This window comes from Maylandia zebra, linkage group LG8 (assembly GCF_041146795.1).
Source record: "Maylandia zebra isolate NMK-2024a linkage group LG8, Mzebra_GT3a, whole genome shotgun sequence".
NCBI classification, from domain to species: Eukaryota; Metazoa; Chordata; class Actinopteri; order Cichliformes; family Cichlidae; genus Maylandia; species Maylandia zebra.
This window is the reverse complement of record NC_135174.1, coordinates 11,447,813-11,467,681: the sequence shown is the minus strand read 5'-3', so window position 1 is coordinate 11,467,681 and position 19,869 is coordinate 11,447,813. Positions and strand designations below refer to the sequence as shown.

General features: G+C 40.5%; 2 protein-coding genes across 2 annotated transcripts; one reads left to right on the top strand and one right to left on the bottom strand.

Moving 5' to 3' along the window:
• Positions 1-21: 21 nt before the first annotated feature.
• On the top strand, positions 22-8,028 carry tmem235b (transmembrane protein 235b). Its single transcript, XM_004562351.4, has 4 exons — positions 22-507; positions 598-678; positions 779-916; positions 7,415-8,028. Exons 1-4 carry the CDS (start codon positions 330-332, stop codon positions 7,642-7,644), a joined length of 627 nt encoding a protein of 208 aa, XP_004562408.2. The 5' UTR covers positions 22-329; the 3' UTR covers positions 7,645-8,028.
• A 2,743-nt stretch (positions 8,029-10,771) lies between these two features.
• Positions 10,772-19,706, bottom strand: LOC101485208 (uncharacterized protein C16orf52 homolog B). The gene is made up of 3 exons (XM_004562350.4): positions 18,973-19,706; positions 13,391-13,603; positions 10,772-12,118 (listed from the first exon to the last, which is right to left on the bottom strand). The coding sequence occupies exons 1-3, from the start codon at positions 19,076-19,078 to the stop codon at positions 11,934-11,936; spliced, it is 504 nt and encodes a 167-aa protein (XP_004562407.1). The 5' UTR covers positions 19,079-19,706; the 3' UTR covers positions 10,772-11,933.
• Between the last annotated feature and the right edge of the window lie 163 nt (positions 19,707-19,869).

The following is a 19,869-nucleotide window of genomic DNA, read 5'->3' as shown; positions in this document are numbered from 1 at the left end:
TCCCTCCGTGTTTTGCGTAAACGTGTGCGTTTCAGTGTGAATCCGAGTCCCTCCCAGACAGGAGCTGCTGCTGCTCAGGCAGGTTCTTATCTCTTTGTTACTGTGTGATCATTCATTAATTGAGAACGGAAATGAATATCGATTCCCCTTAACAATTTGATTAGTCAATTGGAAAGATTTTGGGGAGGGATATTTTTTCCTGATTACTTAGCCGGCGGTGATGAGTGCGTAAAAGCACTCCAAAGCACACTCGACAGCAGAAGACCTCCGTTACGCATGAGCTGAAGCCACCGAGTTTCACGCGTGTCTCAAACCTTAACCTGTCCAAGATGAAGGTATCTTTTGGCGCTTTCGTTATCGCAGCTGGCATCTGCGGGATGCTAAGCTTTGCCTTTTTGGCCACTTCCCTCGGCACCGATTATTGGTACATTATAGAAATGAATCCCATGAATGTCAGCGACTTTGAGAACATGAGTTCCCACTCGGGACTGTGGAGCATCAACGAAGGTAGGCTGCCACTTTTCTTAACTTTTGCCTCTAAATGCTGAGATCTAAACCCTCAACCAACATCACCGTGTTGTTAAATGTGATATTCAGGTGGGAAGATGCACACGGGCTCTATCGACTCGTTCACAGTTGACTACTCCGGGGTCTCCGATACCGAGCTGCGCATGCTGAGTGAGTCCAGAAACACCACCAGCTTTTCTGCTAATGAACTTTCACTGTCAAGGCAGCTATAACTCCGCTGATGCTCCATAATCCATCTGTTTCTACCCAGACATGCACAGTGCAATTGTGGTGATGCTTCCCCTCAGCCTGGTTCTGTTGCTCTTTGGAGGCATCTGTGGATTGGTCAGCTCCCTGGCTCGTAGCCCGATCCTCCTCACCGGCACGGCGTCGTACTTCTTCATCTGCAGTAAGTTCGGGTTCACTTTATTTACTCTGATCTGTTTAACCTTAGACCCACGAAGATCGGTCCGGATGTCCAGCTCTGAGTATTGAATACGCGTGAGGTCAGCCGCTTTGTGAGGGCACTGCGGTGTGTGAAAACGGAAAACACTTAGTTGCTAAGGGCTTTAGTGCATCCATTTACCCTCCATTCAATTCTGATCCATTAAAACACAATTGCCACAGGCCAGTGTGGCCAGAGAGCTCTATCCGAAAGAGACTGCGCAATCAATCACCCAAACGTGTCCGTCTAACACTTTGTACTTTTTATATAGTCTGTAATTTCACATCGTGTTTATTGGGCATCATGAGACCTGCACATGAGTCAGTTAGACCACAGAAGTATTACAAATATAGGTCATGACTCATATGTGGCACACGTAAATGGACTACAAGCAGATATGGGTTTTAAGAAATCTACTTTCAATGAGAATTTTATATTGCAGTTGTCATTATTTTCATAAACACTGTATTATGCAGTAAATTCGGACTATAGAAATTCTTTCATTCATACATGAAATGCATCGCATTTGGAATTAAGTAAAAACTACATGTAACCATATGTTGACGATGATACTGCTCTCCCCAAAAAATTATCTTTAAGCAAAACTTCACTCCAGAAATGTAAGCTGTCTTAATAACGACACAGCATTACTTAGGGAATCGTTTTGATTGACTTGTGATTATTAACTCTGCAACATTTATTAATAATTAACTTCTGACAGGAGGGGAAAATATGAATTAGTGTGCTGTTATTAAGGAATCGCAGTGGTTTTGTAACAGCATGTCTGTGTATCTGTATACAACCATGGCCATTTCATTAGGCACAAATTGCTAGTACTGCGTTGCACCTCATTATGCCTTCAGAGCACAGATTCAACAACGTGCTGGAAACATTTCTCTGAGATTTTTGGTCCATGTTAACATGACAGCATCACAAAGTTGCTGCAGATTTGTTGGCTGCACTTCCATGATGAGACTCTCCTGTTCCACCACATCCCAAAGGTGCTCTATTGGATTGAGATCTGCTGAGTGTGGAGGCCATTTGAGTACAGTGAAGTCACTGTCATGTTTGAGAAAACAGTTTGAGATAATTTGAGCTTTGTGACATGATGCGTTATCCTGCTGGAAGCAGCCAATAGAAGATGGGTACACTGTGATCATGCCAAAAACAAAAAATGATCCAGACAACATTACACCAACAGCAGCAGCCTGAACCACTGCTACAATCTCTGTAAACCTTGGAGATGGTTGTGAATGAAAATCCCAGCAGATCAGCAGTTTTCTGAACCAGCTGCTCTGGCAACAACAACTATGCCACATTCAAAGTGACTTAAATCACCTTTCTGATGCTCAGCTTGAACTTCAGCAGGTCGTCTTGACCATGTCTCCATGCAGTGTGCATCAGGTTGCTGTTACATGACCAGATAATTAGGTCTTCTCTGCTTACTGTGGGTCTTTTGCATCCTCTTCATCAGCCCCTCAATCAACCGACTCCTCCGCTAACAAGCATTTGAAGAGGCTTACCTAACAAAATGGCCAATGACTGTATGAATTACACAGATTAAAGGTCAGGCTGCCTCTTTTAGCACACATCTTTCGATTTTGCTCCCCTAAACTACTGTTCCTGCTTCAAATTCAGCACATCTTAAATTTTAAAGCTTTATAATTCAACTTCAGTGGGTTTGCTGAAATTGATATGTTCTCATCGCATCATTAATCAGTGAGGACCGTTTGCCTCAAAAAGATGGCCGGAGCAAACTGGCATGTGTTAAGACACCCCAGTTGTGAAAGAGACAAACAAGACGAAGATAATATTCCAAATGTTTCAGCCGCCATGTAAAATGTTGAACCTGGTTATCTGATCCAAATTCAGAACATGATCTGAGTAAGAATAGCTTAGTTAGAGCTGAATTACTCATTTGACTTTTGAATTAAACAGTTACAGACCACAGAGCTGTTTCTTTTTGGTGTGTATTGAATCTGTGCCGGGCGATAACAGAAAAAACTGAAAAACTAAAAAACAGGAAACTGTAATAAAAGTGGCATTCAGGTCACAACTAAGACAGAAAGTGTTAAGATGTCATGTATCATGCACCTACAGTGATTATTAGTTTAGTAGCTCAAAAAGCTGTAAATGTGAAATAGTTAGATTACTGTTAATGCCATTCTCTTAATCTAGCTATTTCCAGTAATTAAGTTATTCTTGTCTGCATAAACCTAGCGCCTGAGCTTCTGGATCTCCTGGGCGTTCTTCTGCCAATGCCTTATGACCTCCATAAATGGGACCTTGTGATAGACAAACACATACTTAAACAGACTCTTCATAGTCTCACTTTAACAAGCAGCACATGGTTAAGTGTGGAATAAAATAAAGTCTTGAATTAGATTGGAGTCATCTTGTGAACTTGTTGACTGTTGGACTTTTTAAAAGACCTCAGCCTCCGAGCCGGGCATTTCTTAATCTCTCTCGACTTTGCCACTCTGCTCTGTCGTTGGGCGCTCTGCTGCTCTTAGTTGTAAGCATTTAATTAACTTTTAATGTCGGAGTATTTTTAGAGTTAGCCCATTAGTAAGCGTGCAGTGCATTTATGAACACGATTGTAACGTAGTGTGATGAGGAAGACAACAAGAGTTTTGCTATATTACAGGATGAAGTCTTTAATTGTTCATTTGCACAACACAACCAAAATTAAAATTACCAACGGCTAATATTGGTTATCTCAGTGCAGCGTTCTCCTGAGAAGCCTCGGGCCTTGGCATTCATGCAGATGTTTACATTAACCGCCCACTTTAACATTGTTCCAGACTGAGCACACACACCCCCATGGCAACGGCGCTTCAGTGCTGGATACAAACCGTGTTTATGAGTAAATAACTATGAATGGCATTCTGTTGCTGTCTGATTTGCAGTGCCTGAATGTGACATTAAAACAAATGCTTCAGCAGCAGAAGAGGGGTTAAAAACAGAAACATTTCTGTAGTAAGTCTTGACCCACTCTTAATATTTTGCATCCAAGCATTCACACTTTCTTGTCATTTTTTTAAAAAGTGGTCGTGAGCAACAGTTCTTGAGGCTTTCTGAAGGCCTTTCAAAGTTTTTCTTTGGACATTGACAGCTTTTTCACTCATTTTCAGTCCGATCCTCGTAACTTCAAAATTTCAGGGGAATGTTTTTTATCTGTTAAGCCACATAACACTGATCTATGAATCATTCAAGCATAAAAACATACTTAACTGAGACAGTGTTGTGGCTACAAATAAACAACAATTTAACAAGAAACTTTTGTTCCAGTTTCTGTTAAATCTAGCTGAACCAATGAAAAATGGAGAAGGAAATGCAGTTTGTGGTATTTTTGTGATTCACAGAGAGCTATTAGCTAAAAACTTGGCCTATCTCAGCGTGGTTTGCAGTGTGTCCTTAAAAAATTCAAAAACTGGACAAGTGGAGGTTTGTATCTGACCCTTGATGAAGCCTCATCAGAAATGAGCTCAATGTAAGGGTGGCTGTCAAGAAATCATTCTTAAGTTAGAAAAACAAGAAAAACGGTTGGGATGAATTTCAGCCATTGGTTAAAATCATCAATCTGTTTGGTGGAGGTCAGGATAGAGGTACAACAGTGAGTGTCCATAGCGATCTGTAAAACATGATGGTTTGGAGCTGCATTTCAGCTAGTCGTGTTCAGGATCTTTTTAAAACTGATGGAATTCTAAATGCAAAAATGTATCATCAGCTTTTGATCCACCATCTGGAAAACATCTTAATTAGAAATGGGTTCATTTTTCAGCATGACAATAATCCCAAACACCCCAGCAAATGTCAATAGTTTCCATGTGTTCATTCAATCAGTAGGCCTGAAACATTAATGAAACTTCTTAGTTCAGAAAGAGCTTTAAGGATCACTCCTAGAAGCCTTTCAAGGGGCAAAAAGCTGCTTAAGGGTTATGTTGAAGTGATCGTATCAAATATTGACTTTCATTTCAACTCATTAGAATTGTACCAACTCTGTTTTTGCTTTATTTACTGCATTTCTATATGTCTTTGCAGATGTTTCGATACATCTCTGCAACTATTTTACCATTTTTGTAGCAATCTCTAAAGAAATGAAAAGTCCCTCAAGACTTTAGTAGCTGTTTCTTTTCAATAAATCCCCCGATTTGTAAGATGGCAAATAAAAGTGGTTATTTGAGCAGATACTAGTGTTATTACGTAGGCACTCTCATTTTTGCACAATCAGTTGGTGAATATTTGGTCTAATGTCTGTAAAAAAAAAAAAAAAAAATTCAAGACAGTCTATTAATCTCTTAAGATATCGAACAAAAGAAGCGAACCAACTTGACATTAAGATGCCTATTCTAACTAAATCGAATCTAAACTTCAGTGACACTCACGTCCTGTTACAGGATATAATGAAAAGCGATAGTTTTTACACTGAATAAAATATATCTTTGATTTGATTTCTTTATTTCTATTTTTTTATTTATTCTTTTAGCTGTCTGCTCAATCATTAAAACTGATTACACACCTGATGAAAAATTATTCCATTACTTGACTTCCTTATCTCTATTATGGTAAAAGTTGTCTTTCCTATATGCGCTGCAATTCAATCATTTCCTGTCTCTCTATTTGTTTCTTGGCAAAGTGCATAAAAATGAGGCGTCAGATGCGGTTTCCTCATCATATTCCTAGTTTGTTGCACCTTGGGGTGTAATTGTAATAACATCTTTATTAGTCCCGCCCTGGGTAGCTTCATTTGCATCCCCTTAAAACCAGTAGCAAGCTGTCAGAATTAAAAGGGTTTCCAATAGCAACACTGTGGAACAGTGTGTGTGTGTGTGTGTGGGTGTGTGTGTCTCAGTCTAGTCTCTGATGAGTAGAATAACAGACAATCCATGCGTCAGTGCTGTTCCTGTCTCTCATAATATGAGATTCTGGGCAGCTTCATGAGTTACCGTTCTCAGCTCTCAGCACAGAGCTCTGACTAGAACACATTTCCGCTTCAGAATTGCTGGAGTACGATGCCAGCTTGTGCAGGTGTTTGCTTCTAAAATGCTATCCTCCTCAACAGGGTATATAATTTATTGTCACCTCTAAACCTGGAACCAAACTAATAGCAGATCCAAATAAGGATTTCCTTTATCTATCTCGCCCAGAACCCTGATACAGGATGCAGGTTTGGTGAAAACTCTGAGTTTGTTAAACTTGAGATCGAGGAAAATGCAAAGCTTTCAGTTCCATAAAGGAAGCCAACTTAAATCCCAGGTTATCTATTGAGCTAAAAGTCTGGGTTTAATCTGTCTCCTCTCCTCCTGCTACGTCTGAACTTTCTGTTTCATTTCCTAATTCATACAGTCGATATCACAGCTCCTATTTGCTTTGCAGAGACTGAGCTCTTTACAAGCACTGAAATGTCAGTTAGATGTTAACATAACTTTTATAATAAGGGCAGAGAAATTGGGAATTTATTATCAGCTCAGAATAAAACTCATAAAACTAATCAGTATGACGATTTAGACAAAAAGGCCTCTCAGTAATAAGCAATCATTTTTCATGTCATAATTGGCCACACTGATGAAAACATTTTGTTGGAGAAAATGTTAAGTGAATGTGACACTAAATCTGGACAAAAAGTAACCACCCCTCATTCATCTAAGTTATTTTTTTGCTTCTAAGAAGCAAAAAATGGTTTTGAGCAATCTTTTTCAAAACCAGTTGAATGTAATTTGTTCCCATTACTTTAGTCAATCTACAAAAAAATGCCAACGATAACACTCTCTGACAGACATAAAATAGTATTTTTGCACCGACGAGGTGATTCTGAAAGAGCTATTAGCCAAAAATTCAGCATGTCTGAGAACGGTGTGTAGTGTTTCCAGTTTAAGTGGGGGACAAAAGAAGTAGTGTTAGGACTAAAAAACTATTTTCAGCTGATTCAATTTTCAATTCAATGCAGTTTTATTTATAAATATACAAATCACAACTACAGTTACCTCAAAGTATTTTATACTGTAATGTAAAGACCCTAAAATAATACAGAGAAAATGTCAACAATCAGACCCTCTATGAGCAAGCACATGGCAATAGTGCGAAGAAAAAACTCCCTTTAAACAGGAAGAAACTTTCAGCAGAACCAGGCTCAGGGAGGAGCAGCCAACTGCCACGACCAGTTGGGGGTGAGGGGAGGAAGATGGGACAAAATACATTCTGTGAAAGAGAGTCAGAAATTAATAATAACTATAATGAATAAATGCAGAGTGGTGTAAAGCCACATATTGTGAAAAGAGGTGAGTGAAGAAACACTTACTGCAGCATGGGAAGCCCCCAGCAGCCAAAACAAAGGGAGGATTCAGAGTTCCCTGATCCAGCTCTAACTATATACTTTAAATATACCAGTTTTGACTGCTTTGAATCTGAAGACCCTGAACTTACTTGCCTCTTCCTGTGTGTATATGTGTGAATCTCCAGGTCTGCTGACTATGTGCGGCGCCAGTCTCTACATCATTTACTCGAACCAGGCACTGGCTGAGACTGAGAGGCTGGTGGGTCAGGAGGGCCTGGCCTACATTCACACGTCTTTCGGCTGGTCCTTCGGTCTAGCCTGGCTCTCCTACGGCCTGGAGCTCCTCACTGGAGTACTGTTGCTTACAGCTGCACAAATGGCCAAGCTCCAGCACACCAGTCCCATCATGGCCTAACATAATCAGTGCAGTGGGCCTATGGTGTTCTAGATGAGAACTGAACTGTGTGTGAATACTAGAGAAAGGAAAGGATGACGATGCGGTGTGATTCTACCTTCACACAGACTCCAAAGGCTATCATAAAAATTGATGTGGAGCGAACTGTTTTATGGATCTATTTTCCTTCAGTTTGGGCAGTTCTGACTTTCTGACGATGAGGTCCAAGTAAGGAGGCGGATTTATACTGTCAATTACATTTGACCAATGACGCCCTCTTGTGGTGGGGGTTGAATTTGCACCTCATACACGGAGTGTATCTGTTGATCATACTGTTGTCCCAAACTAAACTGACAAGCTTTCAATTCACTATAATATAATGTTTCTTTAACTTATCTCATATGAGTCGCTTTGTTTGTTAATATATATGTTAATATATATATATATATATATATATATATATATATATATATATATATATATATATATATATATATATATGAGAGAGACTTTTGTCATGCAGATTAATTTGATGAAAAGTGAAACCGTTTTTTTCAGTAAGTCTCGTGTTGTTTAACACTGTTCTACATAAGTTACACGTTTTTGTATTAGTGTTCAGTGCGACTACAACACTGAGCCAACTTGCTGTCCCATTTCTCATGTTCTTTTGGTATCTCTGTAACAAATTTTAAATCCAATGCAAAGTTTATTGCATAATTAATCTCGTGTCAGTATGAAATTAACTACATGGAAAATAAATAGATACACTTAAACCAAGTTTTGCTGTTATAATAACTATTTTCTAGTAGTTTTTAACCCAAAAAATCAAAAAGGGGCCAGAGAAAGGTAACACAAGTATGTCAGTCCTTCTAATAAGTGTAAATGACTACTCTGCAGTGGACTATTAATTATCATAATTTTGTACTTTAATTTTCCATTGTCATTAGAACACATCACATTAATGAAATTATGAGCAAAAAATAATTAAATCTCTTTCCTTTTATTTTTAATTTTATTGCCAGCCAATAGAACAATTGTGAAGTGGTTCAAAGAGGCTCAAAAACTACAGTCATGTGGAAAAGAAAGTACAGAAAGAAAGAAACAGTCATATGGACAATGAACAGGTACAACATTACCTCTTAAATTCAAATTAATACGGTAGCAGCCAGGCGCTGGTGCTCAAATCCACTTGATTAATTTATCATCAGTGTCAGCATCTCTATAAAAGCAGATGTTTTGGCAGTTTGCTGGTCTGGAGCATTTGAGTATTTGTTAAAACGATTCCACAATCTTCACAAGAATGAATGTCCCAGCAAAAGGGCATCAGACCATTCAATGCTTATAGAAAAAAAAAAACCTGAGCGATATCTCAGACTCTACAGGCCTCGGTTAGCATGTCAAATGTTCACGTTTATAACAGCACAATTATAAAAATACTGAACAAGTACTGATGTTTGTTTGTTTTTTTTAAAGGATTGGCAGAAGAACATAGCATCGCAATTTAGGTTTGTAGAGTTGCATGTGAACAAACTACAAGACTTCTGGAAGCATGTCCTTTGGACAAAGAAGACAAGGATGGAGATGTTTGGTGGAAACCAAACACACTATATCAGCCAAACACCTCATACTAACGATTAAGCCTGGTGAGCATTAGAGATGTGATCGTTTGGGCTTGTTTTTACCCACAAAAGCTGCACACCTCGCAGTATCAACACAATCACAAACTCCTCTGTATACTGAAGGATTCTAGACTTAAGTGTCTATTCAGGTCGAGATGAATCCATGCTTTTTATGCTGTTTACACCAAATTCTTACCTTGCAATCTGAGTGTCGCAGCAGAAACTGAGACTAAACAGACCAGGTTACTTTTTCCAGTCCTCTACTGTGCAATTTTTGTGAGCCTGTGTGAAATGTAGCCTCAATTTTCTGCTCATTTGCTTTGAGGTTCGACAAAGTTATTGTCTCAAAGTGATGCTGAAAAAATAGATGATGCATTTGTTACTTTAAGGCTTGACTATTGTAAATCATTATTATCTAGTTACTCTAAAAGCTCCCTGAAAAGTCTTCATTTCATCCAGAACACTCCTGCAAGAAGACTAACTGGAACTCGAAAGGTTTCCACGTTACCATGGTAAGCCTCTCTGTTTCTGGTTCCCTGTTAAATTCAGATTTTTAAAAATCTTTCTCCAAACATACAAAATCTTTATTGATTAAATGTTAAATACCTCATAGTACCTTATTATCTGAACAGAGCACTTTGCTCTCACACTGCAGGCTTAGTTGTAGTCCCAAGGATATTTAGAAGTAGAAAGGGACCCTCTTCCATGAAACCAGTTTGGATTTGGGATAAAAACACTTTCTATTTTTAAGATTAGACCTAAAACTTTTTTTTTTGATGATGTTGATTCGTTAGGCCTAAATCAGGTGAACCTGAATCCTCTGTTAGTTATGCAGCAATAGGCCTTGGCTGCTGAGGGGTGCTCAGCGTAATGCACTTAGCATTATTTCTTCACTCACCTCTTTTTACTTTGTGTCTTTTTACACCACTTTGTATTTAATCATGAGCAATTATTGAACTCTGGCTGTCTTCTGTCACCCCCCCCCCAACCGGTCACGGCAGATCGCTGCCCCTCCCTGAGCTTGGTTCCCCCGGAGGTTTCTTCCTGCCAAGGAGTTTTACCTTCCCACTGTCACTGAGTTGCTCAAAGGGAGTCCCAAGGAAAAAGATAAACGCTCCTCTGGTTGTGCTTCATATGTGATGTGCTGCCTTCAGGCTAAATGCTAACTGGGGTTTCTCTCTAATATTTTAGGGTCTTTATCTTACAATAAATATACATTGAGGGGACTATTACAGTGAATTAGCAGCATATGAATAGAACAGAACTGAATTGAGCTGTTCTTCATATCTTGACTGTAATGACTGGTTATTTGTGAGTTAGTGTTCACCATCTTGAAGCAGTCTGCCTGAACGACACCTATATGTGCACAGAATTGCTCCCACATGATTGGCTAGATTAATCAGCTGTTTAATGAGAGTGTACCTAACAAAGTGTTGAGTGTAGATATTTAGTATGGTAATGGTTGACATTGAGGACAATAAACACACACTACAACTTCAAGTGTGACCTTGATTGCTCTTACTGCAGACACTGTGTGTGTGGTTCAAACATCATAGATGCACACAGCATTATTTTGAGAAAAAGCATGAAAAATAAAAGGAATGGGTATTCCCTTGTCATAATTTTAATGCGATGACACCTTCCATGCACAATTACAAACATCAGTGATTTGAAAAAAAAAAAAGGCACAGACACACACACAGGCATCAGCATTATAGATGAATAAAACAAGTCGATGATTCTATCATTCTTTGCACTGTTTAATCCATAAAATATTCTTTAAAAAAAAAAAAATGAAAAATCAGTTTACTACATCAATAAGATTAGTAAAACTAACAGAGAACCACAACAGGCTTGACCTTTTCCTCACTGATTATTCACAATGTTAAAAGCTTAAAACTCTGACATCTTTCAACAGCTCCTCTTCCTTCAGTGCGGACACATTTCACAGACTCAAGCATTACAAACTTTGGGCAGCTGTTGCTAATAGCCCATTTTACATTCCACTCAGAAATAGCATTTTTATGACTTCTTGTATCATGAACTTTATATTTATTCCATTGCAGTAAACCATCCTCAAGGCAATATGATCCACTTGACATAGCACTGGCAGAGAAGCTGGCCTTTTAAAACATACACTTCCAAATCTATCATATAAATAAAAGTAATGCAGCTTATATTATTTTGTAGCAGTGTTTGGGGGAAGAACAGACATTATACAGAGGTTGACTGGCCAATATCAGGGCCTCAGACTGCTATCAGGCCTGACATGTGCAAATCGTCCCTGATGGTTCAGATGAGAAGAACAACAGCTCTCCGTCGCCTGTCGTGAATTTTTAGGATGACAGCTCAGACGTTCACAATGCCCCCTTAAATTCCTCGAAAGCTCACATGTCACTTTTGCCATTTTATAATCTGTTTTCTGTTCACTTCCCTGCTTCTTGTTCACGAAGGAAAACAAGGAGGGCCGTTTCAGAGCTCCTTGCACCTGCTCGGCCTCTGAACAAACACATGCACAGATGGACTGCAGCGGTTTTGGCTCCGGTTGCGACAATTCATCGGCGAGGGAAAGACAAGTACTTCTCAGCTTTCAGCGACGCTTCCAGCTCTGCCGCAGGAGAGTTCGTTCTAACGACGTTGGCTTCCAGTGGTAGCGGTTTTTTATGCGTTTAAAAAGAGAACGTGAGTTTGTCAGCCGGGCAGGCACACCTTCCCGGCAAACAGCAGTCCCACTATGGTGAAGAATATTGACAGAATGAAGAGTACGTAGGAGGAGCCCACCACTGTGTTGTTGGGCAGCTTATATGGCTGTCCTCCAACCTCGTTGATGTAGAATCCAATTGGGAAAATGAACGCAGCCATACAGAACAGGATCACTGCAATGAGAAAATACAAGGATAGAGAAGCATCAGCACCAATGATTCTGCTGCAGAACTAATCGCTCAGTCATACCAGAGTAAAAACAGGATAGCAGCCCCGAAAATATTTTTGCAAGTGACCAAGTTGCATCGACCGCTGATTCCACAACGTTTGAGTGTCCAACAACCCCAATGTTTGCAAAAAATTGCCGAAAAGCAACATTGCTGAAAGCCTGTGTTGCAGGATGGTTAAATCCCCATCGTGCAACAGTTACGTCACTAATTGTGGAGAAAACCCTGGAGTTTCAAATCTGTGGGTGCTGGCTGGAATGTAAGTAGTTAAGGTGAATTTATAAGTATGCAACAATTTCCACAGTTGATTATTAAACTGATTGCATGTAAAATCCAACTTGACCCGAATTGATAGCATACAAACGGCAGTTTTGATTCACCAAAGCCGCTTTGAAGACAGTTGCAGCCTACACAGTGGGCCGTTCTGGCTGTTGAGATGGTGGAGTCAGTGATGGAGTTAATCTTGGGGTCTCAAGTGTCACTTAGGAGGTAGAGTGCATCGCCTACTAATCAGAAGGTCAGTGGTTCGATTCCTGGCTCCACCAGAATGCATTTTAAAGCATCCTTGGCCAAACTGCTGATCAGATTGCCCCTGATATCAGAGTGTGAGTGTGTGAATGTTAGATTAAAAGCATTAGACGTAAAAAATGCACTTGTATGAACGTGTGTGTGAATGCTCTGAGTGCTGTAATAGAGTAGAAAAGGACTATATAAGCACCAGTCCACTTACCAAACCACTGACCAGCTGTTATTAACCTGAATGTTTTTCTTTTAAACATTTAAAATAATATGACACTCTCTGCACACTAATTATGTCTCTTTTCTACGAAAATAAAAACTAGCAGCTATTAAACAGAGCTCCTTATATATATTTTTATGTTTTCATGATTACCTGAGCTTTCCCACAGTGAAAATAATTCTGATGCAGAGGTAGCTGAAGTTTATTTCACAGCTTTTTTCTGAATTTATTATATAATTTTGGTTTGGTACTCTACATCCATTAGCACACAGCTGCACTGCAAATCTCAGCAAGTTCAAGTTTAGCTGGAGCACATAAGCCAGTCATTTGCAGAAAGGGAAAAAGTCATTTTACAATCCCCGCTGTGAGTAACCACAGGCCTGTAAACACATCCCAGAGCCACGCTCGCAGGTGAAACTGAAAAAGATTATTTGAGCGCATTTTTTGATTGAGTGCAAATTGTGGCAGTGGATACGTACTCCCCGTGAAGGCGATCCATCGGGCATATCTGCTGGCCTCTCGGTGCCAGTGTGACATCACAACAAGACCGCAGGTGACTGTAAGGGAGATGATGCCCAGGATGATGAAGAGCAGCACGGTGATCCATTCTCCCGGCAGCCGTGGGGGGGTGCAGGTCCGATCTCGGCCATGGATGGTCTGGCACTGCCGGACGAGACCCAAAGTCAAAGAGCCTGGGGAGAGGAAGGAAGGTAGGGTGAAATATGAGAAAAATGAGGTTTGTGATGTTGCATCCATCAACAAAGCAGAAAAATCACGCTGAGACACACAATAAGCAAACATCATTGTGTGGCATACACAATGGTCTCTATAGAACATGGTATTGATTATTTCAGGTGAATATCGATTCAGGTTTTCATCAAAGCAGTGCTGGTTCTGTACATTTTCACCAAAGAATGACGGGTAAAGGTACTCCAAAAAAAAAAAAAACCTTTTGAAATACAGGATAAATCTTGTCATTGGCACAGTATGAATCGAAAGATCTCTTCTCCACTAATAGGAGTTGTGAGACAGGTAAGAAAGCCTGCTGCAAAGGAAATGTGACGAAATGCATGAGAATGGATCGTTGGAGAGTTTCAGTCAGTATATCACTACACTGCTATTAGACTTCAGTGCTGCATACTGATCACAGTATTTTACTAATGACACTATTTACAGTTGTGCTGTCATAGACTTATTTACACTGATCCATCCACATAAAAGTCACGGAGTTCCACAGGGATCTGTTCTAGGACCACTACCGAAAATATTATCAGAGGGCAACATGGGCCATTTCTACCACAGAAAAGATGGTGGTAGAAGTACAACTTCTAGGGCCAAAACTGAGTTATTTAAAACTTTGTGCTGGGGCAAATTCTGCATCTTTTTAATAAACCATGACTCGTTTTATGTCTTGGTTCCCACTGAAATTAAAGGTCATTTAGACCCCAATACTTATCACTTTGTATATATGTTTCCATTGTGCAGATATATTCATCTATGAAAGATGAAAGAAATGAAACTAAAACTTTTACCTAGAAGTCTGGATGACCCACAGTTTTATACTTCTAGATGCAGACAATACTTACTTTATTGTACTTGGCCCTAAAAACCTCAAAAACACAAAAAGACTTCTCTGCTGTTGTTTGTGCTTATCCTCTGAAACTTCCAGGTCTGGTTTCTGCTAGCAAGACACGCCCAGTTTTCCCACAGCAGCTTTTGTTATTTCACTTAACAGATTTATGTATTTGTGTTTCTTTCCCCTTTGTAGCTGGAAAAATATAACATTGCTTTGTTTTTATGGACCAATCAGTAACACCGGAAAGAAATGACATCACAGCTGTGGGGTGGGTTATTTCTGTAACACAAACCATAGACTTTAATAGACAATGAACTTTCAGGTTGAGAAAGTTAAGCCGATGGTGAAGGACCTTATTCCGGCATCATTTCTAATGACCTGAAGGGGGCAGCTTTCAAAGACTGTATGCTCACTTGATCTAAGAGCTCAGTAAACACCGTCTTGAGGAGTTTATGATTTTTATCACTAGTTTCACAGTTTACTGAGTGCAACATAATGTTCATTTTTTACATTCTGTCCCACATTAGAGACAAAAAGTACGACAAAGCAGAGTATACCTTGCGGCGGGCAGCATGCAGTGGTCACACTTTCTCATTTAGATCAGATGGGTGAAGAAATGGAGGAGACATCTTTTATTTACAGTCTATGCCACAAACACACACAATCTGCATGTAGTTAATGTGGCTAAATAGTCAGTATGTGACTGATAGACTCTTCCCTTTAAGCTTCACGTCTACTGTGAGTAGTGTTTAATGTTGTAGAAAGACACTGTGTTGACATGATGACCCTGCAGGAGTCTTTCTCCCCTCCCCACCACAGTCCACAGGGGCCCGAGGAACCTGCTATTATAAAAAACTGGTTGATCGGTAGAACACCAGCAGCAGTATGATATCAAACAGGTCAGGAGTTCTGGCACAAAACGGCAAAGCATCATGCACAGAGAGAGCAACGGAAATGAAGAGATTAGTGGCGCGAGTCCTCTGATGGCCTCCTGTCTCCCAGAGGCCTGGTGGGTGCTGTGATATCAGGTAGGAGGGCTACTGTCTGCACTTGGAGCCCAACAGAGACTGCATCTGCTCAACTTTGCATCCACGCCAACAAGATAAGACTCCAAGCAAACCAGTGCGCGCACTGAGAGTGGAAAAAAAAAAAAGCTAAATAAAATCCTCCCACACTATCATTTGTTCACTCGCCTCACTCTGTTTTCTTTCTTTCCCTGAATTATCTTTAGAAGAGAAGCTGTATTCATTTTTAGCATTTAACAATGCAATCAAGGTTATTTCGACCCAATGAGTGTAGTATTAACACACTTAACGTGATTACAAGCAAACCGCATAAAAAAAGAGAGAAGGAAAAAACAGTGAAGCACTGAAACATCTTTTAATTTGGCAGGGAATTAAATACAATAAACCGCATTTGAATAAACATCTGGTACTCACAGCAATCAAGCCGCTGTCAATTTAGATTTAACTGTTAAGTATTTGTAAATGCACATGTGGTTTTTCACTCCACCCACGAGACAAGTACAGCACAAAAAGCTGCTTCACATAAAAAGAATCGAATACTTTAGACCATGCATGTTAACAAAGATCCTAATGTTGGGGTGATGATAGAACGGCCGGCTGAAGGAAACATCAGGCCTGAGTCAGATCCCCCCGCAGGCTGACCTAGACCCCATTTCCACAGGACATCCTGTTCTTACCACAGGGTGGAGGAAAGTGCAAATGGTGGATCCATTTCCCTGGAAACTGCCCTAATGATCCAAAAATCAAGTCTGCTGTGGCTACACATTCACACAATCATCCAAACTCTGAAAGCTTTTGCCCTGAGGGACAAACATCTGCTCATCCGAACAGACCGGGAACAGAAATGCAACATTCTGATTACAGCTTGTTTGGGTCACTAAACGCAATCAGCTGTCTACAGGAAACTGGAGAAAGAACTTCACAAGTAATCTTTCATTACCTAAAGGAAACGAAGCTAGGTTTCCAGCAAGTATGCAGTCGATAACCTAACTAAGAAAATCAACACCTAAAAAGCGAATGGCTAACTGTGGAGGTCATATAAAAAGCACCTAAACTCAGGCACTTAACACCTGATGTGCCATTTGACCCTGTGGTGGCTGAGGATTTCCGTCTCGAGCACTTTTTGAATGTTTTGGCATCAATTGTGCTTGAAGTGTTCGGCGTGTTCGAAAATGTTCAGTCATACATGTAGGCTACAGATGGGAATCACCAGACATCCCATGATACAATATTATTCCGACTTTTACCATTCTGTGACATGCTTTGTCAATATCAGTTTTATCCAATAAGATAAGGTTCTCTAACTCTCACAGTTACTTTTTTGCTGCAAAATAAGACTATCAAGCACATCAACACTGTCGCTAAAACCTGCCACAGATGTTCTCATAAAACAGTCAGTCTGCCATCAGTCTGCAATTAAATGGGGCCAAGTTGGCAATTACATGCAGTCTGTTTCTGATAATACAGCAATTAGCTGCAATAAATCATCGAAAATCACATATCTGTTACTGTCTACATAGACAGAAATTCACATGTAACTATTACATTTGAGCTCAGCCTTCCTTTTCTGTTGGAATTAACCAAAATACAACCAGCTGAAACCAGTTGAATCCTCTCGAGTTGCACTCATTGACATATTTGAAAACCTTTGACAATCTCTCTGAGAGTGATTGCACTAGTAATTTAATATACGGTGTCCCTGTAAGGAAAATACTGATTACTTCAAACTGAATCACCTAAATGAGGATTAGAATTTGTTTTACACAATACGATATATATTTATCAGTTTGAGGAAGACGTGACTACACTGAGCACACACGGCTAAAATGAATTATGTCAGAACTGAGCATGTAGAACTTAATTGTCCGGGTGGAAAAAATTACTTTCCCAAGAGGTCCAATTAAAAGTCAAACATCCTCAGTCCCACACAGCACTTCCTGCCTTCAGGTAATTACCATCCAGCTAATTAGACAGGCACACAAGGCTTTTACTACAGTCATTTCACACTATTATTTACTTTGAGGAACGGGAGATAAGAGCTTCACAATGTGAGCTCTTTCTGAGCTTCAGTTCGTTTACAACACAGTCGTTTGTGCCAGTTTTAGTCAATGTTTAGCTTTGGATGCTGCATCTGTGTATTGCTTTACTGCAATAAGCAGATAACCAGGAAGGCTGAAACTACATCTTCAGCTGTAGCGCACGCTTACCAATAACCACTAATCATCTAATTTTATACAAAGAAACAGCTGAGCAAACCAAACTGAGCAAACCAAACTCTTAAATTGTATAATCATTTAAAATATAAATGTTTGTCCTCCAGTGTACATTTAGTTACCTGTAACAACAAGTGTATGCCTTTTTAATAGACTTTTTGCTAAAGTATTAATCTATCATTTGGAAGGGTTTGGTGCCTTTGCTGCAAGCCTATCACAAACGCAGGCCAACTACACACTATCTGCTTTAAATTATCCTTATGTGTCAAAACCGTGGCAGGACTCTACTGTCAGCAAACTGAATGGACTGGACATAGTTTGTAAAACACATCTATCAGGACTTCACCATAGTCCAAGTAACTGTGTAATAACTCAGTAATTGTGAAACAGCAGATGACCAAAGTGACCAAAAGAGTGAGTAGGTCCTTATCAAAGAGCGGTCACCATAATGGAGCTTTAGGTTCCCCGGTAGAGCCAGAAGAACCTGGAGGAAGAACAGCCATCTCAGCAGTAGTCCATGAAACAAGTCTTAATGGCGGGGCAGCAAAAGGAAGACACTTGAGTTCCCTGTTGTTCTTTCTCACGTGCTGAATAGCGCAGGAGAAAGGCCACTTTTTGCATGTTCTGGAAATATTCTGATTTAGGTGAGGGTGCTGCCAGGGTAGAAGGTGAAGAAGTCAGGTCTGGTGATCTCATGCTATGAACCTATTGGACTATTTTCATCTTAATAATAGAAAACAGTCCAGAACCTGACCTTCCAAAGTTCAGGGATGCACTGCATGTGTGAAAACAGCTGACAGCATGCCAAATGGTATTTAAAGGACTCTGAGAGCTGGAGGGAAAAAAGATTCTCCAGCGTAAGAGACGAAAACTGCACCCATCATGCAAGGTTAAACCAGGTGATGCCCTCCTACAGTAAAGCATGGTGGCTGTGGCATCAGGCCATGTGCTTGTCAGAGACTTTTATCCCTTGAAACAAACAGGAAAGCCTTGCATACCTAAATAGTGAAACAGTGTGTGCAGCTGGTTGTTATTGAGCAGCTTTTTTTGTTGTTGTTTTTAATAAGAAGACAGAATTAAGAGTGCAATCTTCCACAATTGTTCTGCTGTCTGCTTATTTTTCTACAGTGGGTAAACTTTTTCATCTCATGTGGTTGTTGGTAGATTTCCTTTTCCTGTGTCACCCCGACTTCCCCACATGCAAAGCACAAAAAACAAAACACAGTGCTGGAGTGTCCGCAACCTACCGCCTGATTCTCCGATGTTGATCCAGTCCGGGTTGGCAACGCTGGCGATGGCGAAGATGTCCGCAGCTAGAAAGAGACATCCTGATATCACCGTGAGTTTATCCATGTCGGTGAACACAAAAGGAGGGACCGAGGGAGACAGGGCATCGAGAAGTGACCTAAACCCGCATGTCGTGTCCCATCACTGTGGAATTTGGCCTGTGCCTCTTCCACGCCCTCTCTTCACATTGTATTTAATTTCCGGTGGTTTGATGTCCATGCATGGGGTGATTTCTCTTTGTTGTTCCTCCGAAAGTGGACTGACTGACCCGACCTGCTGGCCCAGGAGGGGAGTATCGCTGCAGGGGGTCACGGGTCGCTCCACCGCATCTCGGTGATATTCGTGGGGAAAACACGAGTGGAGATTATATTTAAAGAACAAAATACTGTTTTATGCATGCACTGGACTTGGTGCCTGAGTTTGCATGAACAGTCCGATCTCTCTCCCCACATATGGAAGCTGTTTCCTACCTCGGGAAGACCACAGGCGGAAAACGCCGCCCATGCTCACATTAAAGCGGCTTTCCGGAGCTTCACCCCCCACACTCGCACATCCAGCTTTCTTACTTCTTCACTGAACGCCTTCTTTCCTCGCAAAATGACCCTGCTTTCTCAGAGGAAGACAAACTCAAATCTAGACAGCCTACCTCTACCCTCCCGTCTCCACGCCCGTCACTCTCGCGAGAAAATCCGTAAACTCTCGCAGCTTTTTTTTTTTTTTTTCCATCGTGCAGATTTATGTAGGTGGTAATAATTTCCTGGACACACACGGTGGGGACTAAAGCCCCATTCCCGAAAGCATGCAGCCACACTGTGGTTATTATCAGATCAAGTAAACTCAAGTCTGATTTGATCAGT